At 39.7% G+C, this 27957-nt stretch overlaps 1 protein-coding gene across 1 annotated transcript in view; it reads right to left on the bottom strand.

Annotated features, from left to right (window-relative positions):
- The window catches only part of LOC125901943 (uncharacterized), a 53644-nt gene extending 25938 nt beyond the window's left edge, over nt 1-27706 (bottom strand). The window contains exons 1-58 of the mRNA XM_049597984.1: nt 27631-27706; nt 27232-27286; nt 26784-26994; nt 26147-26290; nt 25671-25827; nt 25526-25553; nt 25310-25415; nt 24843-24935; nt 24655-24718; nt 24424-24522; nt 24113-24216; nt 22781-22919; nt 22560-22678; nt 22234-22383; nt 21979-22149; nt 21575-21884; nt 21406-21485; nt 21108-21313; nt 20893-21016; nt 20658-20794; nt 20296-20551; nt 19975-20217; nt 19717-19893; nt 19486-19631; nt 19299-19389; nt 18824-19213; nt 18387-18513; nt 18185-18303; nt 17895-18091; nt 17518-17701; nt 17197-17362; nt 16981-17105; nt 16547-16855; nt 16260-16463; nt 15867-16163; nt 15647-15751; nt 15459-15554; nt 15237-15371; nt 14965-14981; nt 7596-7800; nt 7283-7426; nt 6985-7141; nt 6858-6885; nt 5393-5498; nt 5203-5295; nt 5066-5129; nt 4875-4973; nt 4670-4773; nt 3399-3537; nt 3174-3292; nt 2908-3057; nt 2600-2770; nt 2194-2503; nt 1981-2054; nt 1166-1371; nt 946-1069; nt 472-608; nt 104-359 (exon numbers count right to left, since the gene is read on the bottom strand). Coding sequence (XP_049453941.1) covers nt 104-359; nt 472-608; nt 946-1069; nt 1166-1371; nt 1981-2054; nt 2194-2503; nt 2600-2770; nt 2908-3057; nt 3174-3292; nt 3399-3537; nt 4670-4773; nt 4875-4973; nt 5066-5129; nt 5203-5295; nt 5393-5498; nt 6858-6885; nt 6985-7141; nt 7283-7426; nt 7596-7800; nt 14965-14981; nt 15237-15371; nt 15459-15554; nt 15647-15751; nt 15867-16163; nt 16260-16463; nt 16547-16855; nt 16981-17105; nt 17197-17362; nt 17518-17701; nt 17895-18091; nt 18185-18303; nt 18387-18513; nt 18824-19213; nt 19299-19389; nt 19486-19631; nt 19717-19893; nt 19975-20217; nt 20296-20551; nt 20658-20794; nt 20893-21016; nt 21108-21313; nt 21406-21485; nt 21575-21884; nt 21979-22149; nt 22234-22383; nt 22560-22678; nt 22781-22919; nt 24113-24216; nt 24424-24522; nt 24655-24718; nt 24843-24935; nt 25310-25415; nt 25526-25553; nt 25671-25827; nt 26147-26290; nt 26784-26984 — 8502 coding nt within the window. The 5' untranslated portion in view covers nt 26985-26994; nt 27232-27286; nt 27631-27706. The remainder of the gene's footprint in view (nt 1-103; nt 360-471; nt 609-945; nt 1070-1165; nt 1372-1980; nt 2055-2193; nt 2504-2599; nt 2771-2907; nt 3058-3173; nt 3293-3398; nt 3538-4669; nt 4774-4874; nt 4974-5065; nt 5130-5202; nt 5296-5392; nt 5499-6857; nt 6886-6984; nt 7142-7282; nt 7427-7595; nt 7801-14964; nt 14982-15236; nt 15372-15458; nt 15555-15646; nt 15752-15866; nt 16164-16259; nt 16464-16546; nt 16856-16980; nt 17106-17196; nt 17363-17517; nt 17702-17894; nt 18092-18184; nt 18304-18386; nt 18514-18823; nt 19214-19298; nt 19390-19485; nt 19632-19716; nt 19894-19974; nt 20218-20295; nt 20552-20657; nt 20795-20892; nt 21017-21107; nt 21314-21405; nt 21486-21574; nt 21885-21978; nt 22150-22233; nt 22384-22559; nt 22679-22780; nt 22920-24112; nt 24217-24423; nt 24523-24654; nt 24719-24842; nt 24936-25309; nt 25416-25525; nt 25554-25670; nt 25828-26146; nt 26291-26783; nt 26995-27231; nt 27287-27630) is intronic.
- Nucleotides 27707-27957: the final 251 nt, after the last annotated feature.

The raw sequence follows: 27957 nt of genomic DNA, 5'->3' as shown, positions 1-27957 counted from the left end.
CATATACAGAAGGTATCATTTATTCATATTCATTTGCTATATACTGTTTGGTTATGTTACCATTTTGACATTAGAATATTAAGAATGATGTGATTAGACTTACAGCCTGGATATGGAGCTGCAGATCATTCTTCTCTTGAAGAAGAGAGACCATTTTCTCCTCTAGTTCCTTTCTACGAGCTTCAGATTTTGCGTAAGCCTCTTTCAGCTTCAGGAATTCTTCCTTCATGTTGGCCATCTCCTTTTCTGCCTCAGCAGATCTCAGCAGAGGTTTGATCTTGAAGAACAGCTTCATCCAGGGCCAATTCTTGACCCCCATGAAGGCACGGATGTTCCACTGGATCACAAGTAGTGCATCTCTGTCAAAGATCAACCAAATTTATCACTGCCACTTACACAGAACAAGATTATTTAAAATAATCGTTGTCATTTCTTGTTTTCAGTTCATTTGAAGTTCTTGATTCCTCTAACCTCCTTTCAACAATCTTTTGGAATTCCACTCTGGCCAGCAGACCTCTTGCTCTTGCCTGGATTCCAGTGATGATGAGTGACAAACGGTCATCCCTCATCTCTTCAAGTTGCCCAAGAAGACCAGCCTTGAAGAACACCTTAAGGAGCATGTAAATATTCACAAGGTGTTACACATATGGGCTTCCGCTGTAGGACTTAAAAGCAAGAGCCTAACTTTTGAAAGAAGAAATAAAGCATTGTTTCTCTTAAAAATGAAAAGTTGAACTTAAATGAACCCTTGCTTAATTTAGTGCACTCGTGGATTTGCTGCTACAGGCCTATTTGGTGTGGTGAAAATAGTAGCTTATGGTGGCAAATATTAGTTAAGATTAGACTGCCGTTTAAGTGGCATCATTCAGTTGGTTTACTGTCTTGATGATTCTTCTTGACTATTCTTCTTATACTACTGTTGAACTTTTCTCTTTCATGAATTACCTTAGTGTGTCCAAACTTGTATTGGTTGTGATCAATATCCAGTGACCCAAGAAGTTTCTCAGCTCCCTTCCTGCTGTCAATGAACTGACCCTCAGGGATGGCAGCAGGATTCAGGATGCGATATCTGGAAAAGAAGAAATATTTTTAAAAATAATATTTACGCTGTGTCTAGGGGGAATCACAAAGTATGTGACTGAATATTTGACATATGAGCTAATACCTCTGTTTGAAATCTCCATAGAGAATCCTGTTGGGGAAGCCCTTTCTGCAGATCCTGATGCCTTCCAGCACACCGTTACAGCGCAGCTGGTGCATCACCAGAGGGTTCTCCATGGCCCCAGGAGTCTTGGTCTCATTGGGGATGATGCAGCGTACAAAGTGAGGGTGAGTTGACCTTAAGTTGGTCATCAGCTTGTGCAGGTTCTCCTGTGGAGGTAATTAATTTGATGCATACGTGTATCTCATTTATCAGTGCAGAGCTGACTGATTCATCTGACATGGTGACATGAAACAGCCATTTCTTAGTTGAAAAAAAGAGCGACCAATGAGTGCCATAGGGGATTAACGATTAGCCAATCAACGCTACGAGCAGGACTCATGCCCTTGTCAAGCCTTGTAATGTGGTGCACTGGAACCAGTAAGGAGTAATAACAACAATGCTGGGTGCTATAGACAAGATAACGCTGCTATCAAAGCTGTTATAAATTGACATGTATCTTAATGTCGCTAGAAATTAAGAGACATGTCAATTTATAACATGTCTCTTAATGTCGCTAGAAATTGTTGTTTGTTTTTACTTCACTCCACTGCACTCCTAAAAAACAGGTATGTTGGCTAAGCATTAGTGAGGACTTAAAATAATGTTAGATTCAGATGGACACGTTGATCTGTAATAATTGGTTAGGGAAAATCAAACCTCCCGCCATGCATAAATTGGTTAGACTGGGCAGACTGAAGACAGAAATCAAGTGAAATGAACTGACAAGTCTCTCTGATATCAGGTAGTATTCACACATGTGTATGTTTTTTACTAACCCTGTGCAAGGCAGACACAGTTTGGAAGGATGAACCTTTCTTCTTGCTTCCTCCTTTGCCTTTTCCACCTTCAGCTAATAAACCAATGTACAACTCATGAGACTGCATTACCAGACACTGGAATAAATTACTCAATCTTGCAGTTCTCACTATGACATATAAAATATTGATATTCCCAACATGATAAATGCAGTACATTGAGTTTATTCCTACCTGACTCAGCTCCTGCATAATTTGCGAAGAGGAAGGCTAATAGCTTGAGAGTAGACTTCTGGTAGAGTCCAACAACGGTCTCATTCAGAGGATCCTTGTTCTTCACCAGCCAGTTGTTGATATTATAATCAACAGTTCCAGCATAGTGGATCAGGGCAAAATGGGCCTCTGGTTTCCCTTTGACAATTCTGGGCTTCTGAAAGTTACCGGATTTCCCCAGATGGTTGTCATAGAGCTTAGCTTTAAAGGTGGCATCAGAGGCTTTGGGGAACATGCACTCCTCTTCAAGGATGGACATGATACCCATGGGCTGAGGGGACAAAATATGAGTGGTTTGAAAAAAAAATCACAATATTTTCAGTCAATCTTTCTGTTTGTCTGGACATGTAATAGTCCAGTATCTCACCTTTTCAATCAGGTCAATGCAGGCCTGCAAGTCCATCCCAAAATCTATGAAAGTCCATTCAATGCCCTCTTTCTTGTACTCTTCCTGCTCCAGCACAAACATGTGGTGGTTGAAAAACTGTTGCAGTTTTTCATTGGTGAAGTTGATGCACAGCTGCTCAAAGGTGTTGAACTGTAATGAAAAGTGACAATAATACAGTCATTTTATACTCATATCTTTGTAATTCATATTAAATTGACAAAGATGGAGCTGAATAAATTCATTTGCCTGTACAATATAGATTATATAAAAATAAAAAAGAATCTCACATCAAAGATCTCAAATCCAGCAATGTCCAGTACACCAATGAAGTACTGACGGGGCTGTTTGGTGTCCAGGGATTGGTTGATCCTCACCACCATCCACAGAAACATCTTCTCATATACTGATTTAGACAGTGCGCCGACAGCATAGTACACCTAAAGAAAATCCAACGTTTAAACGTTACAGTAAATAGACTTCATGGTGCATTTTGTGTTGCTTCCTTCATCTATTAGACTTTAAGGGACACTTTACGATAAGTGTTTTTTCCTACCTGCTGGACATTTTGTCCCTTGGTGACCCACTCATTTCCTACTTTGACTCTTGGGTGACAGAGACCTTTGATGAGGTCAGCAGAGTTCAGGCCCATCAGATATGCAACTTTGTCAGCATCTGAGAAATTACATGTGCGTGTTAAATATCTCAACAAAAACAATAAATCTTGATGTCTGTCATATTCAGTTAATCATGTTTCAGGGCTGTAGAGAGGTTCTGTCACCTTCAGTGCCATCAGCCTCAGCCTGCTCTTCACGCTGCTTGTTCTTAAACTTCATATTGCCATGATGCATGATGGCACCAGTTAGCTTGTAAATGCCGTTCTTCTCCTCTTGAGTGAAGCCCAGCACATCAAAGGCGTCCTGAATGAAAAAAGGGGCATTACATTTTATATGTCATTGACTTTTTGCATTATGTTAGGGTATGCAAGAGAGTGACAGGAGAGATCTGGGGGATTAGTAGTAATTTCAACAATTAATACTTTAAATCTGACATGAGACATGTAATCCAGTCTATTCAAATCATTTTCTCATTTTGGGACGCAGTAATACTGGATTACAAGCAGATTTTGAGAACTCAAGTCACATACTTGATGCAAATCGATTTGACTTCGATTTGAATTTGACTTTGGATTCATTACTTAAGACTTATATTTGAGACAGATGCTTTGAAAGGACTTGTTTTAATTATATATTTGCATTTTTTCTAGATAACGTGAAACCGGATTTGTAGTGCTATGAGTGCAAACCTGGCAACCTACAAGGACATGGCAGACCAGCAGAGGCCAGTGCACAAGGCATCATGGAGGGTCTAGTCCAAAAAAAGTACAATTTGGATTAAAGTGTTTTTTGGGGAAGTTTTTCCTTATCTGCTATGAAGGTCCAAGGACAGATTGATGTTGTATGCTGTAAGCCCTCTGAGGCAAATTGTGATTTATGATACTGGACTTTAAAATAAAATTGAACTGAATTGAATTATGTTGTCGATTACAGTATGCAAGGTCTACAGTGACACAATCAAAAACATAGCTAGCAGGTGAAAATAAAAAATATTTTTTAACAGCCACTGTCTAACAGAATGTGGAAACTGGGGTAGCTCATCAGAATTTCTTATAACTTGACTTGTAATTGCTTGTTCTGAGCAATGACTTGACTTGTCTTGCTTGACTTATAGCAGGGACTTGATTTGACTTGCTTGCTTTGCACAGCAGTACATTGGGACTTGTTTAAGACTTGAAGGTTAAAACTTAAGTCTTGCTTGTAACTTGCCCATTTGTGATTTACTCCCACCTCTAGACAAGTGACATCAAGTATCATAATCATGTCTCAACAGCTAGTTTCAGAATAAGGTGTGGGAAGCCAGATCAATAGATTTTTAACAACCCTCATTAATAATCTTGTATTGTTTTGTAAACTCTTCTAGGCCTAGAACAGCAAAATGTATAAATCTGAGTGACTTTTCTGTGAAAATACGTTATGGCATAGCCCTACTTACATCAGTGGCCATCAGTTCTTCAGCATCATTGATGGAGGCTACTGTCGTCTCTCCTTGGGAGATGAAGGCGTAGTCATAAGGGTTGTTGGTGATAAGCAACATCTCTGAAAAGGAAAAAGAAAATGTTAAATAGTGTATGCTGGGGATGCAGCAACATTACAACTAGTAGTTGTTACAGGTCCAAGGATCGGTTGTTTTCATTTACCAAGCAGCTCAGGTTTCTTCTGAGACAGAATCTGATAGAAGATGTGGTAATCTCTCTCAGCCTTAAGCTGATAGGTGACTCGGGACTTTTCCAGCAGATCTGTAAAGACATTTTGTATTATGTAAGTGGAAAGGCAATCATTGACAACATATGAATGGACAAGATGAAAGTCTGGAGAGAAGACTGCTTACATGTCTCAATATCAGCTGAGGCTAGCTTTCCACTGGCTGCAAAGTGAATTCGGATGAATTTGCCCTAAAATGTATGATAAAAAAAGGTTAAAATAGAATAGGCGCAAAGGGGTATTTCATAATAGACAGAAACTTACAAATCTGGAGGAGTTATCATTCCTGATGGTCTTGGCATTACCAAAGGCCTCTAAAGCTGGGTTAGCCTGAATGATTTGATCCTCCAGAGTACCCTAAAGAAACACGAGGGCAACATTTGCTGAAATAGGTCAACACTAAACAAAAAGATGCAGTTGAAGGATCTATTTTATGTCAAATCAGAAATATAACCTTTTTGTCAGAGCCTGCGTCCTTCTTCCCGCCTCCAGCTGCAATGCTGGCAAAATACTGGATGACTCTCTTAGTATTAACAGTTTTCCCAGCACCAGATTCTCCACTGAAGAGGCAAATTTAATTGTTTTTATAAATAGGTAACACAGGGTTTGATTACTCAACAAAAATGCAGATGAATTATAATCAGTAAAGACATAAATCATTTTGATATTCATTGTTTTGTATTGGCCTATTTCAGCCAGTAAATTATTATAGCTGTGACAGCATCAGTGATTAGCATCTAACTGAATTACATCACATTAAAACTGTCTAATAGATTGACTACTGAGCTTTGTTTAGTAACTTAAGTTTCCTGTTGATATTCAGGTCTTCTTGTCTATTGTGGCATTAAAATGCAGAACTGTTCACTGATAACATACCACTTAAAAAATAACACACATTACTGGGATTAACTGGAGCATAAAAGCAAAAACTGACAAACCAATAAATGATATTTCATTAAAGGCTGCTGAATGCCACCATAGACTTTATAAAAGAAGTGCATGTAGCCTCCAGACCTGAGAAGCGAAGCCAATGCACAAGTGCCTTAAACTTGCATTCTGTCTAATGGCCAGCGGGGGGTGACTCCACTGGTTGCAAAAAGATGTCTGATTGTATAGAAGTCTGTGAGAAAATGACCCTACTTATCAAGGGAAACATATTCATATGGAGTTTATGGGCTCAGTCGCTAGTTTCAAGTTACTTCAAATAACCATAATGTTCACTTTGTAAACTATGGTCACATGTAGAGTCAAATCAGGATAGAGGCATAGTTATCTCTGTAAGTAAATAGATATTTGCGTAAGTATGGAGAATCAATATCCAACGGTTCAAGATTCTGGTATTAGAAACATTCTGGTTTCTGTTTGTAATCCAAGTAGAATTGACCAATCACATTTAAGCGGCAAGTAAAAAGTCCACGTGGAGAGCAAAAGAGATGCATTGGCCAAAATACAATCTCAGAACCCATGGGCTATCTTTAATGATGGTTTAGCTTTGTGTTGGTTTTTTTGTTGTTGTTTTTGTTTGTTTTTCATCTGCATTTATATGCAGATATCTGTTTTTGTAGAACAGCCAAGATGAGCAGTTCACGGAAGAGAAAGTCTTGGCCAGGATATCCACTTGCTACACCGCATCTCCCGAAATATTGGCCATCGCTCCCAGAAGCTTATTGGCGTAAGACAATAGCCAATGGGTTCCAGGACTGGAGGCATAGCATGGTCACTTCAGGCTCCAAAAGATCAAGATGGCAACAGCCAAAATACCAAACCCGAGACTACAAAATACAAGTCCACAGACCAATGGGTGACGTCATGGTGGGTATGTCCACAGCTTTTACACAGTCTATGCCACTTACTAAAATTCTCGTAGCATTATACAATTCTTAATTGCAGTATAATGAAGTCATGAAAACATAACTTACGTGATGAGAATTGACTGATTTTCTCTGTCTGGAAAAGATAAGACAGGATCACTCAAGGATTCAAGGATTCCTTAGTGTTTTTACACTGTACCTTTCTGTGATTATAAGACAACTTAGGGTGAATTACCAGTCAGCATGTACTGGTAGGCATTGTCAGAGATGGAGAAGATATGAGGAGGAGCTTCAGTCCTCTTCTTTCCTCTGTAGGCAACAACCACCTCTTGGTTGTAGACTGGCAACCACTTGTAGGGGTTGACAGTCACACAGAAGAGCCCAGAGTAGGTCTGTGAAAATGAGAAAAAGGAAGCAACAGTTTCTAAGATACAATGATATTAGCCATTGACATATGAATGAAGTATGTTGTTGTACTACACTTGAGGGATATAATATTTGCCTCATAATGTTTTGCAAAGCTTTAAACTCACATAAATCATCCATGCTGCGTAACGCTCTTTGAGGTTAAACAGCACAGCAGGCTCATGGAGGAAGGTGAACATCGCCATGTCTTCAATTTTATCAAACTTTGGCGGGTTCTGAGGGTGTATATCACACTCCTTCACCGTGACAGTCTGAAAATGGAGATATTTAGTATTAATACACTGCTATGTCTCTGATTTTTACTGTGTCTCTGCTATGTATGACTAAAGGACAAATTGGCCTCAATCATCTCTGTCATTGCTGTGTCATCATTAGGAAACCAGTTGCATCCAGGGCAGCTGTGCCTGCCAGCTTACTGACCTTCCCCCTTTCAGTCTCAGCAGTGACTTTGTCCCCCTCACGGCTGATGATGGAAGCCTTCACATACTCCTCTTCAGGATCAGGAACAAAACACTCCTTCTTCATGTCAAAGGGACGGGTCTGGGCCTCCAGACGCTCCCTGTCTGACTTCCTCAGGTACGGGGCTGCTGCGCCAAACTCTTTCATGGCAGCGTCACCCATTTTTCACCTTGTCTACAGAAAAAAGATTCTTAATTTAAATTCAACTGACATGTATTTATCTAAAGAAAACTGCAAGATAAAAAAGAATGCATATGCCAATGTAGTCAGTTTTTTTAATTTATAAATGTATAATATTTTGGTGTTATATTTTATTTATTTTCCCACATCATAAAATTCATTTTCGAAATAATTCAAACACATTTTAATTTTTCAGATGCTCTTACCTTACCAATCCCTACCGAGGAGACTGAGGTGTTATGGTCCTGAGGAAATAAACCATGGAAACTGGTGACTGCGATTCACACCAACACAGGTAATGCTTTAGTGTCAAAGTGTGGTTTGTGATTTGTAAGCCATTGTCTCTGCACCTTACCTTGAGATAGAATGGTGACCTCTTGGGGGTTTCACCAAGAGTTCTCTTTATAAACAAAGCCTCTCTGCCAAATATGGAGGAGCGTTCAGGGTCCAGGAATGTTATTGTGTCTGCATTGGGTTGGGGGTGTGTGAAGGGAGGGGGTTAATGAGTGGCGGAGAGCAATATAGAAATCAGCGGGTCAGAGTCTTATCAGTGATGGGGTCTGCTGACAAGGCCATATTAGGAGCTCCATGCACTGCGGTGATTAATCATAGGTATCTTCAAGCAGCCAGGGGACCACAACTCAGTCTTTAAATAGACATGGGGAGGAATTCCTTTCTCATCATCCCTTAAGTGTGCTTCTGTTACAGGAACAATACATGCTGAACTGAGCAGAAGCATCCTCACTTAAGACAGACTGATGCTGACAAAAACAGTATAATGTATTTAAATACTGTTTGATTTAGATAGGTCTGGTTACATTTAAGATGGTCCTATGCTTAACTTCTGTGTGTCAGACGCTTTCTAGTTTTATTTTTATTAAAGTATTTAATAATGAAATCTTTAATACCTTTTCATTCACCGTCTTTTTTAAATCAGGCGATTATAATTGATGCAATTGAAAATGACAATGTGCACAAAGACTTGTTAGCTATCAGAGGGAAAACACCAAAATTATATTATATGATATTATATTATATTATATTATATTATATTATATTATATTATATTATATATATAATATTTTCATGTATAATTCCATAATCTTTCCATAATGGTCTGCATGTTACTGTTACACAAATTTTTAAAAGAATGTTACAATGTGCCTTTTTCTGATGAAAATGTGTGTGAGAGTTGGCCGCCGTTAGCTGCTGCGGCTGCGGCTGCTCCTCCAGCAGCGCATTTTAAAATGCCCAACCTACAGGTGAAATTGTATCAGTTGCCACAGACTTGCTCAGCATTTCCATCCGTACAACTTTGCTGAATTTGGTTACCATGCATTATTACATTAACGAGATACTGCAGGTAATAAGTACAAAGGTGGCGATTTATTAATGACCACTAGGTGGGGCTGCATAAATATGCCATTCACATGCATAACAGTGAACAAGTTTGATTTTATTTAAGTCAACAGACTTCGAAATATCATGTTTTGATGTTACCATAGTGCACCCAGTGGGTAGAATTGTATGTGATGTGACACATTTGTGCAATGTTGCTGTATGTTCAACATTTCTACTTTCAGTTGCAATTCAAATTAGCATTAAAGTGTTATTGCCTGTTAAGTGCATCAGGCCACGCCTTCAAAAGTTTGGTAACCAATTACAGACAAACGGTAAGTGATACTCAAAAACAAACTCATGAGTCTTGATGGGGCTCATCTATGTGTGACACAAATTGGGAAGACCATCCTGATGACATGGGCTCAACATTCTGTTTCACTGTTTGTATCAGTCTGGACTCAGCACTGCCCCAAACCCTTTCAGAGGGCGTGAGTACTCGCCTTGACAGACAAACTCTTTCAGCCAATCAGCAAAACAAAACACTGTGGAAAATCTTCTTCAACGGATCAATGGAGCCAGTTGATAAATCAAGCTTTTGCCAGATCTAGTTGAAAGAATGGACAAAATGTCTTTTCCTCAGAGAATTTCCATGAGTTCATGCTCTTGTTCTGTTATTATTATTGATGTTATTGACTCTGTTAATAACTAATAACTTCACTTACTGCTGTGTTTACTCTACAAATGTTAGAATTGGCACTTGCTGCTATGGGAGCCACCATTACTGCTCTGAAAGCTGCGGCCTGTATTCAAAGTCATCAACTACAAAGCAGTCCCTGATTGACTGTTTATATTGTCAACTACGGTGCGATCCGTGATTGGCCCTGATTTGATTTTAATTTCTGGAAAGTGCTTTGGGGCGGCAGTGAGTCCGGACTGATACAGAGAGTGAAACAGAATTGAGGCCACATCATCAGGATAGTCTTACCAGGCTATATGTAATATGTATCAAGTATGGTGATGATTAGATGAAATATGAGCCAAAAGAAGCACAAAATGTGTTCAAAAAATCCAATATGGTGGAAAAATTCAGTTTATATTTTATATAGTGTTGTTTTTCTGCACCTCACATTTCATGAATAATTTGCCAAAATATAAAACACTTTTTAGCACTTGTTGTTGATATTTCAACTCTTAAAAACATTGCTCCTGTAGACTTTCCATTATAAATTCTTATACTTAAAAAAATAAAAAATCACTGCAGCATGTTACAATAAAGAAAAGTCATACCATACATCTCCTGAACAAAACAATGTGACACTGAAACAGTGTCACAGAAGTTTCTGTGACAAACAGTACAGCACAGACACCAACAAATGGTGAAAAGAGCAAAGAGAACATTAGTGTGAGAGCAGTTGCCAGCTCTCACACTAATGATTAAATAAAAATGAAAGCATGTACACAACAAAAACAAATTCATCATAAAAAATTGAAAATGCTTATCGCTGAAATCCAGCGTGAAAATAGCTGAAGTTATGTATAGTGTTTTGTATTGTTTTGTTCTTTTGTTTGTTTGTTCTTTTTTTGCATAACTGCAGAAATATTTTAGAAGTCATCACATTACATTCTAATTTTATATAGTTTTGCATTAACAAAAGATAAACTGTGAAATAAGTTGGAGATTGAGAAAGAAATAAGTAAACATTATCAGTGTGTCTTGGACCAGAAACAAAAATCAAAAGGGTGGTTCACATTCTTTGCACGCTTTACAATAACACAGAGCATTCTATAAATGTTAACTACTGGTGTTGTTGGCTAAACACAAAGGAAGACGCAGAAAATATCTGGGGAGATATTCTAGAGAAGTATGTCGTGTATGGGTCTCATTTACCCAGAAGGCTTAAGTGGAGTCGCTGTGAGGCATTGGTAACATATTGTGTTCAGTTATCATAGAATGGACTTTGCAGTACCAAATGGGTAGGTCTAAATAAAGAACATTAGTCCATGAGATTAACCAGGCGACAAGTGCGAGGCAACACAGACTGACGTCTGCCACAGGTGACATGCTTGAGATTCACTGAAAGGCAGTAATGATGACACACAATGGAGGACTATGCCAGTGTGATATGCTCCAATGCAATGCCAAGGTCACTGTGGAAGCCTTCCCCCATTATCAGTCAGCAGCTCACAAAAGCTGGCCCCTCAGTTACAATCCCGTTGACACGGCATTGTGTCTTTGAGGACAAAGATAACTGTGTGAAATTCCTGTTAAGCACACAGCACTGATGAGGAGAACAGCCACAAAGGCTTTCAGGATCCTGCTCTTGCCTGCAACTAGGATCAGCTGAAGCAGATGAGATGCCTCACACTGCGTGAATATACTGTGATTGACAGGTAAAGCCCACTGCCCATCAACTTTTAATGTGCCATTTAAATGCCACTCCAGTGTAGAGTCTAAGCTGAGCTGCATCACATTTATAACAGGTTTTAATTCCACTCGTCATTCTGATATCTGTGAAATCTACTTTGTTAAAAATGCATTTGTCCAAAAATAAAAACTGCTCACTATTGGGTGCTGTTCACTGTTTTTGACCTAACCCACTATTTAACAACACCTAATAATTTCTAACTCATAGAAGTTATACAACATACATTGTAATTATGTATAGCAACTATCCACAGCCAGTCACTAGCACCAGTAATCACAGCCCCTTCAGAGGTTAAGAGATAAAAGGAGGGTCAACAGCTGGTGACAAGTGCTGAGATTATTTCCATTCTGATAGTTTCCCAGCCCTATTACTGACAGCTGGCGTCAGGGTGGCAAATGTAAGTGAGAGATTCCAGGCCCCTGCTAAAGACCAAGTGAAGATCATACTGACCTTATGGGTCAAACTTCTGTTCATTAAAGGAAACATGATTCAGATGCTTTGTTTATGTCACAACAAATAAACATTGTCATCACATGTATTTAATTAAATAGAAGCAGGGGAAGGATAATCAGATGGAGCTTTGAGCCACATGTTTCTGGGCTTTGGTCCCAGAGGACACCTTGACAATAGACACCACATTATATCAGCCTCTTAGAGTCTCTAAGGTAGTTTTCTTTTTCTTTTTCTTTCAAACTCAATTTTACCGAAAAAATCTTGCTTCTAATTGTACAGTTCCTTTGTAACTGTTTGATTGCTATGTACTTTATTATTGTTCTAGTCACTAGGTTGATGATGCTGTGTCTTAGTTTCTATGGACATCAAATCCCATCAGTACAACTGAGGGTTTAAAGTAGGTTTTTATGGTTTTATTCATCATTACTACTGAATAATTCTGTACATAGTCTTTATAAGTAGATATTCTGTTGGATCCCATTTCAATATTTAGTTGTACATTTTTGCCAATTTAATCTTTTCTTCTCATCTTTGGCACCATGAGGTGGTACTTCTGCAACAAATATGACCTTGAGGGGTTATATTATTCTGCCTGGATTTTCAGTGAATGAGGTTTGAGTTTCTTTGGTTCAACCATGCTTACTAATCCTGCTCATGGTTAGAATGAATTTTTTTTTCTAAACAACCACTGATGTTTATGCTGCTACTGGAGAAGCAAATGGCCCTCTGTGTCGTGGAGGAATTTCCACCGGAGAGACCTAGGTCAAACCTATGTGAGTAAAATATTTTATAAACTGGCTTTGTGCCATTGTGTTAGACCAGTCAGTGGTAGTGGCAAACATTTTTTGTATACACGATATGACAGTGTCAAAGGTGACTGCTTTTAACTCTTGAGATAAGACCATAAGCATCATATACCATGTTAAATATGGTCTAATTATAGAGGCGGTGAATGGTTCCATCTTTGGTCAGTCCTCTTATTCATTCAAGCATGTGCTGAGATATCCTGTTAATCATGCTGATAATCCCCAACACATACTGTGCTGTATGTGTTGCACCTCTTTAAGCAACGGTGTGAATGTGCTTTCATTAGCTAATAGATACCTGCATGTCCGCTCAGGGAGTTGAGGACATGACATGTAATTATAGAAGAGGCAGGACTCCCTGAATTTCACACAATGGGAGTCTGGGGCCTCCCTCTCCTCCCTTCTCCTGCCTTAAATCATTATTTAGTCTCCAGCAGCAGTTACAATTACTTAGAGCTGACATCAGCACCAATGCAGACCTCTAGACAGACAGGTAAGGATCACATTCTTAGTTCAAGGTATAAAACAAAATTGATAATTATAATTTATAGTAATTTGTTGTTTTCTCTTGATTTATTGTAGTATATGAACTGGATATTTAATTACTGATTTTTCGGAATCCTCCCTAGCCCTTTGGAGGAGCAGACAGGCTTGGACAGGTATTTGCTGAGCAGCTGCAAGTGATTATGCATGGTATTATGGTAGGCCTGAGTATGAGCGTTGGTTTATCATTGACCTTGAGGCCCAGGCTCTTGGGCTTTCTTTAACTCTATTTTAAGAAAATGGGCTTTGTTTTATCTCTTTCTATTTTAGCAGTCACCTCTTCATAACTTCCTACTTTTTAGGCCCTGTGCCACCACACTTTATTGGTCCACAGTTTTCCTGCCTAGGCCTAACTCTGGAAGGTAATGGCATTTACAGTCCTGCTTAGTTTCCAGTAATTGATGGTGAGAATTAAATTAGTAACCTAAGTTTTATCACTATATATATGTGTAAAATGGGGTTGAATACATAAATCTACACACATGCACATATACACCGAACAGTAAGACTACTGACAGATGAAGTGAATAACATTGATCATCTTGTTGCAGTGTAATGTTCTGCTGGAAACCTTCGGTCCTGGCTTTAATGTGGATGCCACTTGACGTGCTTACAGAGTTACAGACTAAGTACACCCTCAAATAGCAACCCATACTCTGATGGCAGTATGGATGTTGTAACAAAATGATTAATGTTATTCACTTCACCTGATGGCTGATTTTTCTGTACAGTGTTCCATGAACCCACTCATTCTTTTAAAATAGAAGAATACAATGTTGTGCAGTAGCTTGAGAAGATTTTATTAAGCACTACAGCTTATGAATAGTGATAGTTTAGGAGATCTTTATAATGGAGTATTATGGCCACTGTTAGAAAAAAAAAAAAAAATCAGAGATGACAACTGAGAAAAAAGTTGCAATTTTTGAGGAAAAAGTATAATTTAAGTAATATTTTAAGTATAAAGTCAGAATTGGTTACGTCGAGTCATATCTACAGGATTTAGCATTTCCACTGCTTTCCTCCTAGCTTTCTTTGTTAGAGCTGCGTGGAGTGTTTTTGAACATTTTTTTTTTTCGTCAAAGTTTCATTTTTTAAAACTCTAATAAAGAGCAGCGCACATTTGCTACTCTGCCTTTCACATCATTTGCATAAAGCCCACTGACCTTTTATCACATTCTAATCAATGACTGAGCTCTTGTCTCAGCTGTTAAGTCTCTGCTGTACACCAGCTGCTGCTTCAACGCACATCTGCTTTTTTTCTCATACATCATGTAACTGCTATCATTTTCTCTGATAATGAGAAAGGTTACTTACTGGTGAGACCTGTACCTCATCTGACACAATAAAGATAGACCTCTATCATCCTTTTACTATGAAAGGGTATTAAAATCTTGAGTTGCTGCATGTGAGATTATGATTTTAGTCTTAAAATAATGACTTTATCATTGCAACATTATGTTTTTTTTCCTCAAATTATCACAACTTTCAATTTTTTTTCCTCCTTAATGTGGGCATAATACTTCATTGTACATCTACGGTACACAGCAGGCAAGGGGATTTCTGCAGGCTCCAAAGCTTCACTCCTCCTCAAACCCCTTCTGTTACAGCCAGGGAATTGGGAAAGAAAGAAGAAGAGAAACAGCTGTTAGTGTCTTGAGATTAGTATTGCTTGATTGCCACAAAGCTGTGTATTCATTAACAGACTAATTTAAACTGAAGCACTGCAATATACCTAACACATATATTTGTACAAATACTTGAGGAGCTGAGCAACATGTTAAATGCAGCCAACAGAGGGCAGCATGTGTCAGGGTCAGATCCTAAGCACCTGCGACAAAGTGCATGCTTCAAACCTTGGGGCCAGCATCACGGCTCTTGGCACGCAGCTTGTTGACCTGCGACTCAGCGATGTCAGCTCTCTCTTCAGCTTCATCCAACTCGTGCTGCATCTTACGGAACTTGCCAAGATGCATATTAGCCTGTTCCTCCTGTTTAGGGTAAATAAAAGAAATATGGTTACACACTGACAGGGGAAGGAGCCAGATGGAGACCTTCCTTCACACATTTCCACTTACAGCCTCCTCAGCAGATCTCTTGTAGGATTTCACTTTCAACTGTAGCTTATCAACCAGATCTTGAAGTCGGGCAATATTTTTGCGGTCCTCCTCAGTCTGTTGAAATGAGACACAAGGTTGAGGTCATTTCTTTTAAAAGAACTTAAACCACATATGCAGAATAATAAAGCTTGCTACTTGCTTCAAACCTGATAAGTAAGCTCCTTGATACGGCGTTCATATTTACGGATGCCCTTCACAGCTTCAGCGTTTTTCTTCTGCTCCATCTCAACCTCATTTTCCAGTTCCTTCACCTGGTCAGGGACAATATTTCAGATTACTCTCTGAATAACTACTTCAACATCACTGCTGACCAAAAATTACCCAAATCATATATGTAAAAAAAAAAAAAAAAAAAAAAAAACTCACCCTGGCCTCGAGCTTCTGCAACTGCTTCCTTCCTCCCTTCATGGCGATCTGTTCAGCTTCATCCAGACGGTGCTGCAGGTCTTTGATGGTTTGCTCCATGTTCTTCTTCATACGCTCCAGGTGAGCACTGGTGTCCTGCTCTTTCTTCAGCTCCTCTGCCATCATGGCAGCATCAGTAATGGCCTTCTTGGCCTTTTCCTCAGCATTTCTGCACTCTTGTACTGCTTCCTCTACTTCAATCTGAAGCTGGGATGTGTCAGCCTCCAGCTTCTTCTTTTGATTTATCAGGCTGGTGTTCTTTTATTGTACACATGAGGTAATTTCATTATACAATGTACGAAAAAGCAACATTTTAAAAATAAAAAAAAATTCTAAATCTAGCATCTACCATACCTGTGAGTGCAGTAGCTGCACCCTTTCAGTAACATCCAGCAGCTCTTGCTCAGCAAGTTTGCGACTTCTCTCAGTTTGCTCCAAAGCACCCCTGAGCTCCTCCAGTTCAGCCTGAAGCAGGTTGTTGCGTCTCTCCACAATGGCAATGTTCTCTTTGAGATCATCATTGGTTCGAAGAGAGTCATCAAGCTGGAGCTGAGCATCCTGGAAAATGTTCAAAGGCTCTGGTTACAAAGATGCCAGAGTAATTATGCGAATTACAATGAAAGGTGTGTCCTCTTTTTTACCTTCAGGTGTGCATGAACAGCCTTAAGTTGTTTCTGAGCCTCAGATGCCTGCCTGTTGGCCTGGCTCAACTGAATCTCCATCTCATTGAGGTCTCCCTCCATCTTCTTCTTCAAACGGAGGGCCTCATTCCTGCTTCGAGTCTCAGCCTCGAGAGAGCTCTGCAGGTTTTCAATCATCCTCTGCAGGTTCCTCTTGTTCTGCTCCATCTCCTCATCCTTCTCTGCTAGTTTACGCTCCATTTCTGCCTTAATCTGGTTGAACTCAAGCTGAGCTCTGAGAATCTTGCCTTCTTCATGCTCAAGAGAAGCCTAAGATAGACATCAGCATATTTTTTAAACATATGTATTACTTACTATTCTCCAAATTATGGCTTCATTTTGAAACTATAAATGTAAGTACGTGAGACACTGAGGATTTGAGGTTTTGGTCTTACCTCGGCTTCCTCAAGGGCAGACTGAATCTCGCTCTTTTCCTGCTCCAGCTGTTTACGGACTTTCTCCAACTCATGAATGGTTTTTCCTCCTTCACCAAGTTGCTCAGTGAGGTCAGATATCTCCTCTGTGAATGAAAGTAGTTGTATTAAGTTGGCTTTTTAGGCACCTGCAATGTGCATGTATTGCCTGTTTAAACAAATTCAGTAATATGTTACCCTGCAGATTCTTATTCTCTCTCTTCAGGGTCTCCAGGTGGTCAAGAGATTCTTCATAGGAGTTCTTCAGTTTGAAGAGCTCAGTGCTCAGAGACCTGGCTTCCTTCTGAGAGCTCTCCAGCTCACACTGACACTCCTCATATTTTTGTTTCCACTCAGACAGGATCTAGACATTGAGATACAAGTTGCATGATTTCAAGTTAAACTCACCACATCGAGCTCTCAACATTTTGGCAAATGATAATTATTTAAAGGGGCAAGTTGCACTGTAACAATACTTTGAAACCCCAGGTTTCTGACGATTAGAACATGCTGATATACTTTGTCAAAGTTTCTTTGCTTCTTGTCCAGAGCAGCAGCAGCAGCATTAGACCTCTCCACATCAATCATAAGATCTTCAATCTCATTCTGCAGTCTGTGTTTGGTCTTCTCCAGAGAGGAACATTTAGCATTTCCTGCTTCAACAGCCTCCTCGGCCTCCTGCAGACGCTGAGCCAACTTCTTTCTAAAAAAACAAAACCGGTATTATTCACTGATGCTTAAATGTTCTTTTTATTTTGGGGCAGTTTTAGCAACCCCCTACTACATTCATGGCAAACATGCCAGGTTGAATAAGAAAACATAATTTTCAGTGTTCTTCTCTCAAAGTCTGTCTTATATCATATTAAGGTTGATGTTCTTGCATGTACAGGACTTACTTGGCCTCCTCCAGTTCCTCGGTCCTCTGGATGGCATCAGTTTCGTACTTAGTTCTCCACTGAGCCACCTCAGAGTTGGCCTTGGACATGCCACGCTGCAACTCAGCCTTGGCCTCCTGCTCCTCCTCATACTGCTCCCTGAGCAGGTCACAGTCGTGACGAGCAGACTGCACTGCATGGGCTAAAGCATTCTTGGCCTGGATGAATATTGATAATGCAGGTATTTCTCTTTGACATGCAACTGTATTTGCAACTTAAAGATAATTTAACTAATTTTCCCATTTTCATACCTTGACTTCCTCCTCTAGTTGTCTTTTTAGGTCTTCAACTTGTTGAGTATAGGAGTTTTTTCCTCTGGTCAGCTGAGAAATCAGAGACTCTTTTTCCTCCAGCTGTCTTGAAAGTTCATCTAGATGGGCAGCATTTAGTTTTAGAGTTGCAGTGTTCTACATCAAACAATTTTATTATTCAAGTGAAAAGAGTAATGCTGACCATTCTCAGCTTGAAGCTTGGCTTTCTGGGTGGTGAAGTCATGAAGGGATCTCTGATTTTCATCACACCTGTTTCTGTATTCATTCATTTGATCCTCCAAAGTTCTGCAGGTCTTCTCTAAGACAGTCTTCAAAAGAAATACACCATTGTTCACAAGCACTGTTAACTAATTGTCAGCATTAGACATATCCAGACATTTATTCACTACATTGAACTCCCAGTTCCATCTTGGAGGGACAGAATATTTTATATTAAATTTAGATTGTCTCACCCACCTGGCCTATAACAACATCAAATTAAAGTTGAAGGTGTACATGTTCACTGTTTACTAATGTTGCATCTCTTCTAGGTGTTGAACTGTTATAATTCAGTTAACAACCAAGTTGCCAGTTCAGCCCGTGTGGAAATTTACCTAGAGCATCTTCATGTGCACATACCTTAGATTTAACTATTTGTTCCATACTGGAAACCACATCATCCAGCTCCAGTCTAAGCTCACTCTTCTCCTTCTCCAGTTTCTGCTTGACTCTCTGCAGGTTGTCGATCTGCTCTCCCAGATCAGCAACACTGTCAGCTTGTTTCTTCCTGAGAGTGGCAGCAGTGGCTTCATGCTGCAGAGTGGCCTCTTCAAGGTCTCTGCGGAGTTTCTGGAACTCAGCCTCCCTCTTCTTGTTCATCTCAATCTGGGCAGATGTTGCTCCACCAGCCTCCTCCAACCTCTCACTGATGTCCTCCAGCTCTCTGGCCAAGTCTGCTCTCTGCTTTTCCACCTTTGCTCGGGCAGCTCGCTCTGCCTCAAGCTCTTCCTCCAGCTCCTCTACACGAGCCTAGTGCCAGAAGAAAATGTTTAAATATAGCAGTACTTTGGGAATATGTTAACATCTAATTAGACCCACTAGTACACATCTGTACCTGTAGCTCTTTCAGCTTCTTCTGGAGTTGAATGATAATGGACTGCTCATCCTCAAGTCTGCCATTTAGTTGGCTGATCTCAAAGTCTTTCCTGCAGAATTTTGTTTAAACAGTGTTAGCTAATTAAAGCTGTGTACACAGTATTACATGACCGTACTGAATGAGCAGTTTAATGCTGAATTTGTACTTTTTCAGGCGCTCCTCCAGCTGTTGCTTGTCATTTTCTAAATCCATTATGGTCTCCAGGGTCAACTTTAAGTCTCCCTCCAGCTTTCTCTTAGCTCTCTCAAGGTCCATTCGAACCTTCTTTTCTTGCTCAAGAGAACCTTCAAGCTTAATGCAAATACATTTGTGAATTGTTTAATTATTAATACTTACAATGTCATCTAAGCAGTACAATTTTGATATGGGTTCTTACATCATCCACTTGCTGCTCCAGCTTAACCTTGGCCTTCGTCAGAGTGTTGACTTTGTCTTCTTCACTCTGCAGGTCATCCAGTGTTTGCTGATGAGCTTCCTGTAAGGCTTTCTTTTCCTTTGTCAACTTAGCAATGATTTCATCCTGAGCTGACATCTCTTCAACCAGGTTCTTCACCTGTCAACCAAGAAAAGATAAGATACTTAGTGCCTGATTAAGTTCCTGATGTGAAACAAATAGTTAAGTTAGATGTCATACCTTGTTCTCAGTAGCGTGCTTCTCTTTCTCCACTTTAGCCAAAGTTAACTCCAAATCATCAATGTCTTTCTTCAGCTCAGAGCACTCATCCTCCAGCTTCCTCTTCTTAGCAGTCAGTTCAGCATTCATCTCCTCCTCATCCTCTAGTCTCTCAGTAAGCTCTTTGGCTTTTGCCTCCAGTTGAATTTTGTTTTTGATCAGCCCCTCACATCTTTCCTCAGCATCACAGAGATTATCTTGCTCCTGCCAAACATTTGATGCCATTAACACATTGTTTAAAGACATGTCCAGAGGAAAATGTCAGTATAGTGACATTCTCACCGCTTGAACTTGAAGCTGCAGGTCATTCTTCTCCTGAAGAAGAGAGACCATTTTCTCCTCTAGTTCCTTTCTACGAGCTTCAGATTTTGCGTAAGCCTCTTTCAGCTTCAGGAATTCTTCCTTCATGGTGGCCATCTCCTTTTCTGCCTCAGCAGATCTCAGCAGAGGTTTGATCTTGAAGAACAGCTTCATCCAGGGCCAATTCTTGACCCCCATGAATGACCGGACATTCCATTGGATCACTAATAATGCTTCTCTAAATAATTTTTTAAATAAAATAGAAGGCTTTAGTTAACTGTACAAATCACAAACCAATCATTTTTGAATCTTCAGCAACAATATCAGCTGGACACAAAAGATACCTGCGTTCCACCATCTTTTGATACTCAATACGAGACAAAAGACCACGGGACCTGGCTTGAATAGCAGTGATGATTTTGGAGAGACGCTCGTCTCTCATCTCCTCAAGCAGACCCAGCAAACCAGCCTTAAAGAACACCTGACAACACCAATGGGTATTTTACTTTTTTTGCCATCTTCTTCGTCTCCTACCAGAATGTTTCCCTTTTACAGTATCACAACAACTTCAGATGATACCTTGGTATGTCCAAACTTGTACTGATTATGATCAATGTCCAGAGACCCAAGAAGTTTCTCAGCTCCCTTCCTGCTGTCGATGAACTGACCCTCAGGGATGGCAGCAGGATTCAGGATGCGATATCTGGAGAAGAAAAATTTATATATACATGTTGGAGAACAATATTGAACTTCTGTTTTGAAGCATAAAGTATGTTATTTAGATTAGATAATACCTCTGTTTGAAATCTCCATAGAGGATCCTGTTGGGGAAGCCCTTTCTGCAGATCCTGATGCCTTCCAGCACACCGTTACAGCGCAGCTGGTGCATCACCAGAGGGTTCTCCATGGCCCCAGGAGTCTTGGTCTCATTGGGGATGATGCAGCGTACAAAGTGAGGGTGAGTTGACCTCAAGTTGGTCATCAACTTGTTCAGGTTCTCCTATTAATATGATGAGGCATACATTTGTAATTGTTGGCTGTTGAATTAATCGGCATCATACAAAATACCATATAAACAATAATACACAATACCCTATGAAGAGCAGACACAGTCTGAAACGATGATCCCTTCTTCTTCTTCTCTTTTTTGCCTTCAGTAACTTCGGCCGCAACTGTTCAGAAATACAATCTTAAAGTGTAACATCATAGCTAGACAAAAAAAACATTGTTATTTCCAAACAAGAAATTCATTGCAGGGTACCTGAATCGGCTCCAGCGTAGTTTGCAAAGAGGGTAGCTAACAGCTTGAGATTAGACTTCTGGTAGAGCGCAACAACGGTCTCATTCAGAGGATCTTTGTTCTTCACCAGCCAGTTGTTGATGTTATAATCAACAATTCCAGCATAGTGGATCAGGGCAAAATGAGCCTCTGGTTTCCCTTTGACAATTCTGGGCTTCTGGAAATTGGCAGATTTCCCCAGATGGTTGTCATAGAGCTTAGCTTTAAAGGTGGTATCAGAAGCTTTGGGGAACATGCACTCCTCTTCAAGAATGGACATGATACCCATGGGCTGAGGGGACAAAAATATGAGTGGTTGAAAACAGTTACAATATTTTCAGTCAATCTTTCTGTTTGTCTGGACATGTAATAGTCCAGTATCTCACCTTTTCAATCAGGTCAATGCAGGCCTGCAAGTCCATCCCAAAATCTATGAAAGTCCATTCAATGCCCTCTTTCTTGTACTCTTCCTGCTCCAGCACAAACATGTGGTGGTTGAAAAACTGTTGCAGTTTTTCATTGGTGAAGTTGATGCACAGCTGCTCAAAGGTGTTGAACTGCAAACAGAAAAAAATTAGGCTTATCCATCCAATTTCTGTTAAAAGGGGGCTGGTTTACTGTGGGCTTACAGGACAACTTACATCAAAAATCTCAAATCCAGCAATGTCCAAAACACCAATGAAGTACTGGCGAGGCTGCCTGGTCTCCAGTGACTGGTTGATTCTCATCACCATCCACAGAAACATCCTTTCATATACAGCCTTGGACAGAGCTCCAACAGCATAGGTCACCTGGGGAACAGACAATTTATGTAATACCAAGCAGTGAAATGTTTCTTTATTTTTTTGTGATTTTTTAAGCAACCTTTCAGCCTTTGTAGCAGCAGCCATATATGAAACATAATGTGACCCTTGGTAAAGAACCTTTGTGTATAAGAAAGAGTTACATTGACTTTTTTGCTTCTTACTTGAGCAACATTTTGTCCTTTGGTGACCCACTCATTTCCCACTTTGACTCTTGGGTGCAAGAGACCTTTGATGAGGTCAGCAGAGTTCAGGCCCATCAGATATGCAACTTTGTCAGCATCTGAAGAAGAAGAGTGAATGCTGTAAAACTGCATAAGTACTGTAACTGTAAGTGTCTCTTCTGATTGGTTCTGAGCCAACTTGACAAACCACGGTCTCTCACCTTCAGTGCCAACAGCCTCAGCCTGCTCCTCTCGCTGCTTCTGCTTGAACTTCATGTTACCATGATGCATGATGGCACCAGTCAACTTGTACACAGAGTTCTTTTCCTCTTGAGTAAAGCCCAATACATCAAAGGCGTCCTGTCGAGGAGCATGTGGTAACTTGTCAGCATTTGGGTAGGGAAGATGGCTTTAATCAAAATTATACAAAAAACTATGCTAAACTAGTTACGGTTTTCTTTGACTAAGATAAGATGCAAATGCCCGGACTTTAAAGGTGAAGTGTGTAAGATTTAGGGGGATTTGGTGGTGTCCAGCAGTAAGGATTGCAGATTGCAACCAGCTGAAACTTCTCCTGGTTAGGATTCCTTCAGTGTTCATTGTACAGGAGGTTCCGAGGTCTCCTCCTCTCCATAACAAATGGACCCAGCGATTTAAACCATGAAAACACTAAATAAAGCAGTTTAACGTTACAAATCAGCGTTTCTCTGATGCTGTTTTGCATGTTGGAGACAGGTGGCTAACCAACCACATGGTAATGTGTGCTCACCTTTTTTCTCTCTGATAACTTACAATCAAGATGTTCACAGACTAGGTGATTTTAAGCAGTAAAAATACTAAAAAATATCAGTTTTACATTACAAATCGGTCTTAATCCCGCTAGCTACAGACGGGCTTCTGAAAATGGTGGCAGACACGTAAATATAAAAAAACAAAAATGCAAAATGATCCTATCTAGAGCTGGTGTTTAGTTTGTCCATTCTTGGCTTCTGTAGAAATATCCCAGTGCAACATGGTAATCTTCATAGATGACCTATGAAAATATAAACAGCACATTCTAAGGTAACGAACACTAGAGAAAACATACTTATTATACAATACTATATAATATTCAGTTTCTGCCAATATATCCCCCTAAATCCTACACACTGAACCTTTCAGTCAACAAAAAATTGACAAAAAAAACAAAACAGGATGAGGTTGACTAAATATGATAAAAACTAACAAAGACATTTGACGCAGGACTAAAAAAAAGCTGCTACTTGCTGCTGTGATAACTAAGTTGTAGAATCCTGTCTCTGGGTATGATAAACCGTTGTGATGTTGTTTTGGCATCTGATAAGTCTTTAGATACATTAATCTCCAACTAGACTTCCTGGATGTATTTCATTCTCTCATCAGTACCTAAACCAACATGGCCCCCTGCATTGTTCTAATACAGGATTGTTTTAACACGGGGTTGCTTTTCGTATGAATCCAGTGTAACTAATTTCGTCATTATGATTAGAGTTTAATGTCAGATTGTAAAAAAGAGGAATGAGTGAGAGCCTGACATCTGTTGCCATCAGTTCCTCTGAATCATTGATGGAGGCCACTTGGGTTTCCCCCTGAGAGATGAAGGCGTAGTCATAGGGATTATTTGTGATCAACAGCATCTCTGGAGGACACAGAGAGAGAGTGGGACAAGGTCAGATGGATGGACACACAACTGAAATAAAATATCAGTGACAGCCATGTCTTTTTTTTTGTCTTGTGTGTCTTGTGTGTGTTTGTGTGTGTGTGTGTGTGTGTGAGAGAGAGAGAGAGAGAGAGTGAGAAAGTTGGGGGGGGGGGGGGGGGAATGCCACCACAGCCTTGTACTCACCCAGGAGCTCAGGCTTCTTGTTGGACAGAATCTGGTAGAAAATGTGGTAATCTCTCTCAGCCTTGAGCTGGAAGATCACACGAGATTTCTCCAGAAGGTCTGACATGTGAAAAATACAAGAGAGAAATTACTTTGTGTGTAAGTATGTGTAGTATGAACTATATTACTATGTTGAAACATGTAAATAAAATAATATTCCCAGTATTAGTGTAAAAGGGTGTTTGTTCTTACATGTTTCAATATCAGCAGAGGCTAACTTCCCCCTGGTATCAAAATGAATTCGGATGAATTTACCCTGAAAGAATTAAGTTTGTTTATTTAAGGACACCTTGATATCTGCTACCACCACTGATTGTGTTTGCATGGGAACTTGATTACATATTTTTCACAATTAAGACAAACAAAGATTCAACACTCACAAATCTGGAGGAGTTGTCATTCCTGATAGTCTTGGCATTCCCAAAGGCCTCCAGAGCAGGGTTAGCCTGAATGATTTGATCCTCCAGGGTACCCTGTGAAAGAGGAACATTGTTTATGCTCAATCTGTGATTAATGTTTAGAGATACACAAAGAGACTTTAGCAGCCTCTGGTGTCAGTTTGTGAACGTTTCAGGAACAGAACCTACAAATTATCGACCACAGTAGCTATTGAAGGTGGAAAGCGTGACAGGAGTTTGATTTGGGACCAATGCACAAAGATTACTGTCGGTGTTACTTAATACCAGGAATTTAATTGAGCATATAAGGCAAATCTATTCCTTTGTAGTTACAGGGGATAAGAATTGATAGTTACACTCTTTTTTTGTTGTGTTATCTGTAGATGTAGCCTGTTAGAGATGCACCAGACCTCTGAGAACTCACACATTTGACAGAGCTTGTTATTTACCTTGTCCTTGGCAACGGTGTCTTTCTTTATGCCTCCAGCTGCAATACTTGCAAAATACTGGATGACTCTCTTTGTGTTGACAGTCTTTCCTGCACCAGATTCTCCACTGTAATAGTAAAGTCAATGATCAATACCTACAGTGACATAATATAGAATAAGATTTTATTCCAGAGCATACAGTGTCATTTATGTTTTGAAGTGTAAGACATTACATACGTGATCAAAATTGACTGGTTTTCGCGGTCTACAAAAAACAAGTTTCCAGAGAGGACAATTTTGTAAGTATCAAGATTCATTATAATTATGTGGAACAAAAGTTACATGTACGAGACATGGTGACATCATCTAATGTTCTTTTTACCTGCCAGCATGTACTGGTAGGCATTGTCAGAGATTGAGAAGATATGAGGAGGAGCTTCACTCCTCTTCTTTCCTCTGTAGGCAACAACCACCTCTTGGTTGTAGACTGGCAGCCACTTGTAGGGGTTGACAGTCACACAGAAGAGCCCAGAGTAGGTCTGTGAAATGGAAGACAGTATCACTGTTTTAATATTAACCGTTTTAACCGCTCACAGTTTTTCTTGTGTAAATGAATGATTTGATATGTTTTGATGTATTGATGGCTTCAGGTTTTAGACACATTATTCTCTCATTTAGTATTACTGTACTTGTTATTTTCTTTTTGTTCACATCTTAAAGAGAGAGCTAATGCAGTGAGGAACATTTATTTAAGAGTAGGTGCAAAATTAACTCCACACACATTTACTATGAGTGTAAATGCTTTTTTATCAAAACACTTATTGAAAGATTTTGTTTATTGGATTGTAGACTACTCACATAGATCATCCATGCTGCGTAACGCTCTTTGAGGTTAAACAGCACAGCGGGCTCATGGAGGAAGGTCAACATGGCCATGTCCTCGATCTTGTCAAACTTTGGAGGATTCTGTTGCAAAATCTGGGAATCTTTGACCACCACAGTCTAAGAAAATAAATGCAGTTTTCTGATTACTATTCAATGGTCAAATACATTTCACCCAAAAATGTTATTTTAATTAGTAAGTAAGCCAAACGTTCAAACAGTTGCTGTTGCTGTTTTTGATAACCCTATTATTGTCAACACTGCGTGTGTGATATTACAGACTGTGCCACACAGTGTGAATGCCAGATGGCAGCAATGCCTCATTTCATCATACACTCAACTGGAGAAACAAAACATGTGCTTAATGTCAAGTTGTTGCCTTTTCAATGTGAAATTATTAATTCACACAGCTTTTTGAGAGTCACACATAACTTTCATCTCTACCAGTTTACAAGATTAAGATTATTACAATTGCAGTATTTCAGCAATGTGCTTAGACTTAGATACATGATGACATGTTAGGCTTTAGGTTGACAGTAATTTTATTGCTGCAGCAAGAAAAGTGTATGTAGTGTTAATAATATGATCTAAATGGTAAAATGTAACCACTGACCTTCCCATACTGTGTCTCCACAGTGACCTTGTCTCCATCTCGGCTGGTGATGGTTGCCTTCACAAACTCTTCCACTTGATCTGGGACAAAGCATTCCTTCTTTATGTCAAAGGGACGTGTGGATGCCTCCATACGCTCCCTGTCTGACTTCCTCAGGTAAGAGGCAGCCAGCCCAAACACAGCCATCTCTGCATCCCCCATGGCTGCACTGCTGTGCACACAGTTAGTAGAGATGATAAAAAGTTCACTCTGTCTGTATCTTATACTTCACTTTCATATCTTTGACTTTATTTTTCAACTGTTGGTTTCAAGGCTTTTTTTTCTTTGCTGTCTGTATTTGAATTTAAGCTATTCTGTCTGTTTTCCACAAGAGAACATAGTCATATTATATCAGTCTTAACCTTTATAGTATAAATTGTTATGAAAGCATTAGGAAAGGAAAGTTTACCAGTGGATTCAACTCAGATGACAAGTGAGCTCAGACTTCAGAGTATATCAGTGACCTGAAGTGGGCAGAGAAAACAATAAGTAGGATGTTTTAAGGCTATTTTAAACATCTGAAATACAGCAGCTTACTTACATCACTATTTGTAGAAATAACATGTCTCCTGTTTGTCTTGTCAGTATTTTGGATCATTAGTTCAAATGTTTAGAAGTATATCCGATAAAGACATTTTCTGGCATACGTCTTGTGAAATGTGTTAGCTATGCTTCAAATTTAAGAAAAAAAGCACCTATTCATCATCTCTATTTTGTTTGTCAGATCATATTAAATCAGTTTACCTTTAGTTTAGACAACAGAGAAATACAGCATGAAAACAAAATACAACCAGTTGTGCAGACTTACAGAGGCCAGGTGAAGAGGAGGCAGCTGCTAGACCTGCAGAGAAGGCAGGGATCAAATATATAACCCCAGATAACCCTGCCTTACAAGGCCAAGGGCACCACCCTGACCTACTAACAAACACACACAGACACACACACACACATCTGAACAGGTACACTACCCACTCACACCCCTTTTCCCCTGACACACACATAGTGGTAATCACCATCGCTTTCATCACTTATGACAGAGCTCTCTGTGGCTCTCATGATGTCTGGCTGCCCTCTCTGCCCACGTCCAAATAATGTGATTTTTCGGGAGCAGTGCCAGGAACTATCTCCTGCATAA

This window comes from Epinephelus fuscoguttatus, linkage group LG15 (assembly GCF_011397635.1).
Source record: "Epinephelus fuscoguttatus linkage group LG15, E.fuscoguttatus.final_Chr_v1".
Lineage (NCBI taxonomy): Eukaryota > Metazoa > Chordata > Actinopteri > Perciformes > Serranidae > Epinephelus > Epinephelus fuscoguttatus.
This window is presented reverse-complemented; position numbering and strand designations above follow the sequence as displayed.